The sequence below is a fragment of the Sinohyriopsis cumingii genome, chromosome 14, assembly GCF_028554795.1.
Source record: "Sinohyriopsis cumingii isolate HCF-2022 chromosome 14, ASM2855479v2, whole genome shotgun sequence".
In the NCBI taxonomy this organism is placed as follows: Eukaryota; Metazoa; Mollusca; class Bivalvia; order Unionida; family Unionidae; genus Sinohyriopsis; species Sinohyriopsis cumingii.
Window position 1 is genome coordinate 53,892,398 of NC_142974.1, and position 10,101 is coordinate 53,902,498.

General features: G+C 36.8%; 1 protein-coding gene across 1 annotated transcript; it reads left to right on the forward strand.

Annotated features, from left to right (window-relative positions):
* The first annotated feature begins 4,785 nt into the window (after nt 1–4,785).
* On the forward strand, nt 4,786–9,632 carry LOC149783826 (uncharacterized). Its single transcript, XM_089932034.1, has 2 exons — nt 4,786–8,520; nt 8,610–9,632. Exon 1 carries the CDS (start codon nt 4,918–4,920, stop codon nt 6,889–6,891), a length of 1,974 nt encoding a protein of 657 aa, XP_089788160.1. The 5' UTR covers nt 4,786–4,917; the 3' UTR covers nt 6,892–8,520; nt 8,610–9,632.
* Nucleotides 9,633–10,101: the final 469 nt, after the last annotated feature.

The following is a 10,101-nucleotide window of genomic DNA, read 5'->3' on the forward strand; positions in this document are numbered from 1 at the left end:
CTTTCGAACCTGACTTTGTCAACAAAAATTACTTAAGATCGTACTTGTCCCTGTACGAAGCCACCGGCCAGTTAGGAACCAACACCAGTCACGGCATTGAGTACGACGATTATGACGGAGGCTATGCTTTGTGGGCTTTCGATTTCACTCCAGACCAAGGCAGCGACGAGGGACATTTCCACCCTATAAAATCAGGCCAGATTCGTGTGGAACTTCAGTTCGCAGATAAACTGGACAAGACAGTGAATGTCATCCTGTATGCAGAATTCGATAATACCATAGAAATCAACAGTTTGAGAGAAGTCATTCTAGATTACTAGAAACCATGGAAGACTGTTATCCCTCTTTACCTAGTGGAGAAACTTTAAAGATGGAATGTGAGGAGACCGTGGAAGGAGAAGAATCTCAAGACAAAGACGAAGAAGATATCATAATGAAGTCGAGATGGCCAGAACAAGAAGCCCATTTAGTCTCCTGTTTTGCCAAACACTTGGTTGACAAAATGACGGAATTGATCAAGAAAAATTGCTATGGATGTCAAAACGATCATCCCAGTCAAATTCAACACGATAAATGCCTAATGTTGAGCCAAGAAGAAAAATTGGACGAGTATCTGGACGAAGCTTGGAGTCTCATCTCGAACAAAGACGTGTTGCACCAGTGGTATAAAGACTTGCGTGAACATTCTTGTCCACCATTAACCACTCAAGAGATCCATCGTATCGAAGCTCTCCTGAATCAGAGTGAGGAAACAGAACGAATAACCGTTTATTCGTCAGACATTTTCAAGCAAAAAGTCAGGATCGAATTGACGACGTATTATTACCTGTGAAGAAGAAGAAAAAAACACAAAACAATGGATACCTGGGAACTTTATTACCTTTTGAACCACAGTTCGTATACGGCTTCTTGGAATCCTGTCGTCTGTGCTAAAGATGAACTCCCTCATCGCAAACCTAAAGACCATCAAGCTTACGTGATCAACACGGACGACAGTCATCTCCCAGGAACCCACTGGGTAGCCGTCTACTTTCCTCAAGAAGGATGTGTGGAATATTTCGATTCGTACGGATTGCCCCCTTTGGAAGACGATATCATCGACTTTATGAGAAGAAATGCTCAAACCACCCGATTCAATAACGTGAAATTACAAGGCACAGATTCCTTGGTGTGTGGACAGTACTGTGTGTATTTTCTGCATCATCGCAGCCTGGGCTATTCCTTAGAACATTTAGTGACTCATTTCGATCCTCGTTCTTCTGCTAGAAACGATGTGAAAGTAGATCGATGGTTTTGTGACCATTATGCTTATCTTTTGTCTCAAGCTAGGAACCGTAGTGTCCATCAATGGCCTAATGATTTCCAACAGTGGAAATCACAATTTCATTCACAACGTTGTCAGCCCTGTTCAAAGTAGATTGTATATTAAGAAAAAATGTTTGTGATTTGAAAAAAATTGTTTGATGTTATAGTGTTGGATTATTGTTAAAAAATGTTAGAGTTGTTGTTTAGTGTTAAGTGATTTTTGAATAAAAAAATGTTGTGTTTTGAAAAAAATGCTTTTGTCTTTTGTTTAGCTAGAAGAATGTTGGATTGATGCTCTTTGATTTCTTACTATCCCTCTCATGACACTCACTAAACGTTGCGGCTCGAAAACCGTAGAGGGATGTTTTCCTTCACGTCCGCGCTTTGACTTTAAGAACCGGGTTGTTTCCAGTCTAACCATCCATTGTCGACTCATCCTCCTAAGAAGATGTGCTCCAAACTAGCTAAGCTCAACGAAGCCTAGGTGAATTTGCATAGGGTCAGACACAGTCTGATACCGAAGCCAGAAGAAATAGAGAATGTGAGAATGTTAAAAATCACTGAAGACCTGATAGAAGAGCTCTTCAGAGAAGAAATGAACAGGGAAAAAGAAGAATGGACAGAGAAGTACAGACTTCAGAGACAGCAGCAACAGCAGCAACAACAGCAACAGCAGCAGCTGCAACCTGAACCTGACAGAGGCTTTGTCGATTGTCGTATCGACACCAAAGAGTTCTTCTTCTCTTTCCGAAGAAGCAGACCTATCGCCAGAAAGTCTATCTTCAGAGGACATCGCATTCTTAGAAACTAAAAAAAAGAATGCCATAGCAAAACAAAAAAACAGCCCTTTTCAGGGCTACCCAATACTCTAGAAAAGAAATAACCATCGATTTGCCAATGTGTGTAGGTAGAGTAGTGTGAAAATAAACACTAACTCTTTTTCAAAAAATTTGAGGGTATGTGTTTGTGTATAGGATTGTGTGTTTGTGTGTTTGTAAGTGATCAAGTAGGTTGGTGTGGATAGTAGATTAAAATTATGTCTTTTTGGTGTTTGAGGTGTATATTTGGGGTTAGATTGGATTGCTTTGCTTATGTGATAGTCTATTGAAGTGATTTATAAAAAATTTTACAATAGTGATGGGTAGCATAAAAAAGTGAGTGAGTGTTTCTTTTAGGTCCGCGCGTTGTTTTTTTGGTCATGATCTAGGTAAGATCCATTTTATGTTATTAGGGGATGTTTTCCATCACGTCCGCGCTTTCACTATAAATTGAAACTCGCTGGGCAGTCTAGCTACCCTTGTTGATTGATCAACACAGCCAGAAGAATGACTAGCAGAATAGTGAAACTGTTAGAACTCCAGATGCACCTGGAATATGCCAGGCGCATAGTAAACGAACTATCAGCGGAGGCTATAGTAGAAGAAGCAAGAGTAAAGAAGGAAGAGGAGGAGAGAAGAGAGAGAGAAGAAGAGGAAAAGAAAAGAGAAGAGAGGATGTCGTTCAATATTCCCGAGACAGAGGATTGGGGTGTTGAAGCGAATCATCCTCCCTCTGCGCTCCCCAGAAGAAAGGTGAAAGAAGACTGGGGAAGAAGATGCGTGTGTGGCGCCAGGCCAGGAAGGTGCAACCATTAGATAGGTGCATCAGGAGTTTAAAAAAAAAACAGCCCTTTTCAGGGCTACCCAATACTCTAGAAAAGAAATAACTATTAATTTGCCAATGTGTGTAGGTAGAGTAGTGTGAATATAAACACTAACTCTTTTTTTTAAAAATGTGAGGGTATGTGTTTGTGTGATTGTGTGTTTGTAAGAGCTAAGGTATGTTTGTGTGAATAGTAGATTATGGGTTTCTTAGCGTATGTGAAGAGTATAGTTGGGGTTATATTATATGAAATGAAAAAGTAGGGGGATGTTTTCCTTCACGTTCGCGCGTTGTTCGGTCATGATCTAGGTAAGATCAATTTTATGTTTTTAGGGGATGTTTTCCTTCACGTACGCGCTTTCAGTATAAAACTAACAGTGTTGGCCATTGGAACCCATTCTACAGAATAAGCAAACAAGAAGATGCCAGCAGCTTCAGCTTTATACAACGATCTTATGGGAAGTTGGTATTGGATGGTAGATGGATTGAGTGTAGTAGAAAGGGTTGAACAGGAATGGAGGTATGCAGTGACAAAAGACTTCGTCTCAAGACAAGTAACCAGCCTACACTTATCCGTAAATATTGTAAAAGAAATGATAGAGGATGAGGAGAAGAGAATCAGAGGTTTAATTAACCCACCGTATGTCAAAGTGGGTAAGTTAAAAGAAGCGATAGATCATGTGACGAGTGCAAGGTGCTTTCTAGAAGACATTGTAGAATGGACAGATTGGTGTTTCGTGAAGTGGGGGTTAGAAAAACTTAAGAAAGCTGAAGAACTAATGAGGAATGTGCTGACCGAAGAGGTCAAGAAGATCAAAGAAAAGTGGTCAAAGGAAAGAAAAGAAGAAGAAAATAAAAAAAAAGGGATGAATTCGAAAAACTGAACACAAACTGGATGAAAATCCAAGAGAAGTTCCGGGCCATGGGCCACCCGGACTGGTTGCCGGAAACAGAAAAGAAAAAGAAGAAAGGAATGATGGACAAAATAAGAGGATGGTGGAAGAAGTTAAGAAGTTAAAAGAAGAAGAAGACAAACCCAAAGGCCCTTTTCAGGGCCCCCATATTTCTCGAAAAGAGATAGCCTTTCCATTGCCTACCCCTTTTTTATTTTATTTTATTTTTTTTTTTTAAAAAAAATCCCATGTTCAATTTCCCTTGTCCCTAGACAAGCCCAAACTCTATGTTAAATTCCCCTTGACGCTAGAGTGGCCCAAGACTTTTTCCCATGTTAAATTCCCCTTGACGCTAGAGTGGCCCACGATTTTTCTCCATGTTAATTTTCCATTGATGCTAGAGTGGCCCAGGGGTCTCTGTAATGCTAATTTCCATTGACGCTAGGGTGGCCCACCTTACTACTCATACCGAAATGTTGCCCCAGTCTAATTTAGAGCAATTGATTCTTCTCGTGTTTTAGTGTGATACTGAACGTGACTATATGCATTCCTGGTATTAATTTAAAGTCTTTTCTTTGGAAATATTGAATGTGAAGTCTGTGATTTCACTCTAATTTATTTATAGATAAGTCTCTCCAAAGGATGACGCATAACCTACGACAAGAACTTAACCGTGAGTTAAGCTTTGAAGCTACATTAAATTAACCTATGGTTTAACATACGGTGGACGCAGTAGAAAGGTCAGTACTGACAAACAAATGTAGGGACTATGTAGGGAAAATATCTCGGCTCGAGTCGGTATTTAGAAAAAAAAAGATATAAGAAAGAGGAATCTTTAGCTTCCTCTAAAAAAATAAATTTGGAAGAGTGCGGATTATGTTGGAAGAAAAACTCGGAACACTTAGAGCAATTTAGACTTAGGTGGGAACTAACCAATCGAGCATACCCATGCCAAAGCTAACATCTAGGAAGACACAAGAACGCTAGTCAAGCGAAGAAGTATTTGTAAATTTATTGTCCAGATAGTTTCATAAAACAGAAAATTGTGTGTTTTCATATAAAGTTACATAATGCATTAATGTTAAAGATGGCGGCTATCAAAACAGAGACTGAGGATGGACCTTGTTGTCCAATTTGTTTGGAACAGTTCAGCATACCCAGACAGCTTCCGTGCGCCCACTCCTTCTGTGAGAAGTGTTTACAGTCTCACATAACAACCGAGGCTGCCAAGCATAAGAACCTAAGATATTTTAAGTGTCCGGTTTGTAGAAACTCAGCAAGTCCCTCCATTAAGGACAGACCTTCAAGTGAATGGGCTTCCCTATTTCCTGTCAACACAGACTTACAATCAATCTTGCCAGCAAAATCGAAAGTAGATCGTTTTTGTGACGCTTGTAAGAATGAGGATGTCTCTGTCCCAGCTGAAGGGTTCTGTGTAGTATGCAAAGAGGCAATGTGTGGAGATTGCTTAAAATTTCATAGGAAACAGAAAATGTTAAAGGATCATACCATTCTTAGCGTGGAGGAATTAGAATGTAATCCAAGGAATATCATGAAACTTGCAGAAGGATTTACATGTCTGGAACATCATGGAGAAGATATCAAATACTACTGCAAAGATCACAACATTCCCTGCTGTGGCACATGCTTCTTCGATGGACATAAAATTTGCCCCAAAGTTATTGACTTAAAAAAAGAACTGCCTGCACTGCTTAGTGAAAGCAAACCAGACGAAATAATTGATGATATGAACAACATCGAGATCCATTTAAAGAAGTTTATGGAGACAAATGAGGCCTTTGTTAATAATCTTGAGCCCCACATTAATAGGATGACTGACCAAATCGGAGAAGTAAGAAAGAAAATCAATTCAGTTCTAGACGAATTAGAGAAACGAGTCAAGACAGAGGGAATCAGAATTTGCAAAGAAATAGTTTTAAGGCAACAGGAAGAAAATCATCAGTGTTTATCACTTTTTCATTCTGTGAGAAATTCTCACTATCTTCTTGAAGCTGTACATAAATATGGGAGCGATTTGCAAAAGTTTTTAATGGTGGGAAAGATGAAGTCGCAGTTACATTCCTATTGCAATCAGGTTCGAGAAAAGTATGAGAAAACCGACAAAATAACAGTAGAGGTGCAATTCTCTCCTACAATACAATCCATTTTGTCTGACTCTTTGTCTGAGTTGGGGAAAGTTGTGACTACAGCCAGCTCCAACACTCTACCTTTGACATATTTGCTGCGGCAAACGAAAGGTAGACTGTTAGAGAAAACTGATGTGATTGATCTTAAAGTGTCTACTTGTTTTACACCATGGTATACTGGTGTCACATTTCTCCCTGGAGACAGGGTGATGCTTGCTGATCATGACAATAAACAATGCATCCTACTAAGCTCTTCCTACCAGTTCATCACAAGTCATAAATTGACAGATAAGCCATGGAACATCTGTGTACTAGGTGACCAGGAGGTAGCAGTGTCGTTGTATAATCAAAATGCTATCCAGATTATGTCAGTGGTTGATGATGTCATCAAGCCAGTCAGAACGATAACAATCAAATATAAATGTAATGGAATAGCAGCTGCTGGGAAGGGGGAGATAGTTGTGAGTGCTTTCTGTGGTAACAAGAGTCAATGGAGTCTGATTAACACAAGAGGAGATGTAAAGTGTACTCATCAGTATGACTCTAAACACTACAACGACAGCTATGTAGCTCTGAATAACATGAAAACACGAGTGTATATTAGCTTGTATAATAAGAATTCACTTCTATGTTTTGACCTGGATGGCAGGAAGCAGTTTACCTACAGCCCTGACAATCTTATATACCCCACGGGAGTAGATGTGGACAGATATGACAACATCTATGTTGTTGGAAACAATTCTAACAACATTCATCAACTGTCTCCAGATGGGTCTGTGATACAGGTTGTAAATACAGGAGAACCAAAATTTCCATGGGCGATTTGCATTCACAAGAGTAAGGATATCTTAGTCATCACAAATGGTTCGGATAAGAAAAAAATTCACATTTATCAACTGAAATAAATTTAACACAAGGTGCTTCATACCTGTAAAGTTAAGTAAGTTCCATGAAAACAAAATGCATATTGAAGTTTTATGGTAAAACAATCCATTTAAATGTATAAATAAATGCTGAGTAAACTTTTAGTGTTACATTCCTGTAAAGATATACATGTATGCCTTATGAATAAATATATATTTAAATTCTTATGTGCAAAAGAATCAGTTTTGAAAGGTAAATAAATCCTGATGAAATTTTTGTCATTTGAAACATTGTTGCACTAATTTTCATATGATGGACATTGGTGTTCATATGGCTTGGAGTACTGCTAATAACTATGGTTGTTATTATTAATGGTAGACCATTCACAATAATCTTGTCTGAAAATTTATGTTATCTCATGTTATGCAAGTTAGATAAAACAGAGAATTGACTAAACAAGTATATTAATTCAGTTAGAATATTTATACATATTTATGTTTATTAAATTACTGAATTAGTGTGCATAATTTACAAATCAAGTGTATTTATGGACAAATAACATTTAGAAAATTTTGTCTGAAAATGAATGTTATCTAATTTTCCTCAAGTTAGATAACTAAAAGAGATAAATGACTAATCGAGTATTTTAATTTTATGATTATTATACATATTTATATGAATTGAATTACTGGATTAGTGTGCATAATTTACAAGCTAAGTGTAGTTATGGACAAATACAGTTTCTCCCTGTCAGTCTACAGCATAACCAATGGTGATGAAAATGTGCAAATTATTTCAAACTGGTGATGATGATATTGAAGCCTTGTTCAGATGTCGGGAATGTTTTTTCGCTATTAACCAATAACCTTGCAGGTATACAGAGTTTAACACTGAATGCATGAATTATTAATTTGAAAAGAAACGTTGTTCAAAGAAAGACCTACACTCTCCATAAGTGCTTCTAGCCCTGGTGACTAAGCTTTCCAAAAGTCAGCATTACGAGGACTTTTCATAATTGTAAAAAATACAGTTGCCAAGAAAGATAAATAATAGAAAGAGAAAAGAAGAATTGGTATATATAATATACCAAATTAAATGAAAATTAAGGCAATTTTCGTGCTACAATTCTCTAAAGATACAAGCAAGATGTAGAAGATGTCTATCAATCTTTACTGATGAAGTGTGTAAACTGTTTATAATGACTAACATATACAGAATTGTTTTTATAATTCTTTGTACAGTACTTACTTAAATGCAATAAATATTAGGTAGGTAGAGTTTCATTTTGTGAGCAAATCACTTGATGACTAAATAATACTGCTTATTATTATTATTATTATTACTCTGCTGTTGATTATTACAATGTTAATTATTGATTATTACTATGTTAATTATTGTCAAAACATGATTATGTAACTTTAATGAATGAAACATAAAATTAAGGTGTACACTTTTTCTTTTTCACCGTCATACCAGTTACTATACATATTTCCATAATACATTATATAAATATAGACCAGTAAATTAAAATGAAACAATTACTTTGAATTATATGCATCCTAAAATAGCCTGAGGTAGTGTAGAATGTGTAATGTACATACTATTAACAAGGAGTATAAAGCAATTATGTTAAAGTATATGCATCCCATAATAGACTATAATAGCAGGAGGTTGTACAGAATGACCCATGTACATACTATTAATAAGGAGTATAAAGCAATTAGTATATGCATCCCATAATAGACTATAATAGCAGGAGGTTGTACAGAATGACCCATGTACATACTATTAATAAGGAGTATAAAACAATTACTTTAAAGTATATGCATCCCATAATAGACTATAATGTCATGAGTTTTATAGAATGTATAAGATGTCTGCAATGTGATAGTTTATAATGATGTCTAGCACTGGGGCATCGTGCCGCAGACATGTAGCATGATGTCACACCCAGACACATTATCCTGACACCAGGCCAACCAGTCCTAACACTAACCTCTTAATGTTGAGTGCTAAGTGAGGCAGCTGTTAGCACCATTTTTATAAGTCTTTGGTATGACTCAGCCGGGGATTGAACCCATGACCTCCCGCATCAGAGGCGGATGCTTTAACCACTTGACCACTGTAGTGGTCTTCTTTCACAGATAAATATGTAAGTTGGAAACAATTTCCTCTTTAAAAGAAAAGAAAAGAAAAACTAAACCAAAGCCTAGGAGAAATAAACCCTTTTACATATGTGTCCTGTTTGTTATTTCAAGGACTTTCACTTAACCGAAAACATGGGAAACATAAGACCATTAATATGACATGCCCTGGAGACAAAAGACCTTTAACATGACACACCCTGGAAACTGTGGAGGAGATAAATGGAAGGTGATGTATTTGGTAACAGTTAAAGTAACATTGTCATCTCACATGAATGGAGTTTTATATAATCAATAATGTAATGTCATCTCACATCAATGGAGTTTTGTATAATCAATAAAGTAACATCATCCCACATCAATGGAGTTTGTATAATCAATAAAGTAATGTCATCTCACATCAATGAAGTTTTGTATAATCAATAAAGTAATGATGTCATCCCTGATCAGTAAAGTGTGTATGATCAATAATGTAATGTTGTCATCTCATATTAATGGAGTTTATATAATCAGTAAAGTAACACTGTCATCTCACATCAGTGGAGTTTGTATAATCAGTAATGTCATTTTACATCAATAGAGTTTGTTTCACATCAATAGAGTTTGTATAATCAATAAAGTAACGTCACATCACATCAGTAGTGTTTGTGTAATTAATAAAATAACATTGTCATCTCACATCAACAGAGTCTGAGTAATCAATGAAGTAACATTATCTCTCATCATATGGAGTTCGTATAATCAGTGAAGTAATGTTATCTCACATCTATGGAGTTTGTGTTATCAATAAAGTAACGTCATCTCACATCAGTGGAATTTGTATAATCAATAAAGGTCACTGGGTAGTCTATGATTCCAGAGATACACTTTACAGCACTCAACCCCACACAGATACACACACACACACACACACACACACACACAGAACATAATAGGAGGAAACTGGAGGAGGCATAAGCTATGTGAGACATTTAGGAGATAATCTGAAAACAATTCAAAACCATGAAAACAACACATACCATGAAACAATCTCCATATACCAATGTCACATGCACACACAAATGCCCTTACATTCATACAATACACATATCTATTCTCATGTTATAG

Bases quoted from the DNA above. Each gene is read 5' to 3' on its own strand.
- LOC149783826 (XM_089932034.1), top strand. From the start codon at position 4,918: ATGTTAAAGATGGCGGCTATCAAAACAGAGACTGAGGATGGACCTTGT.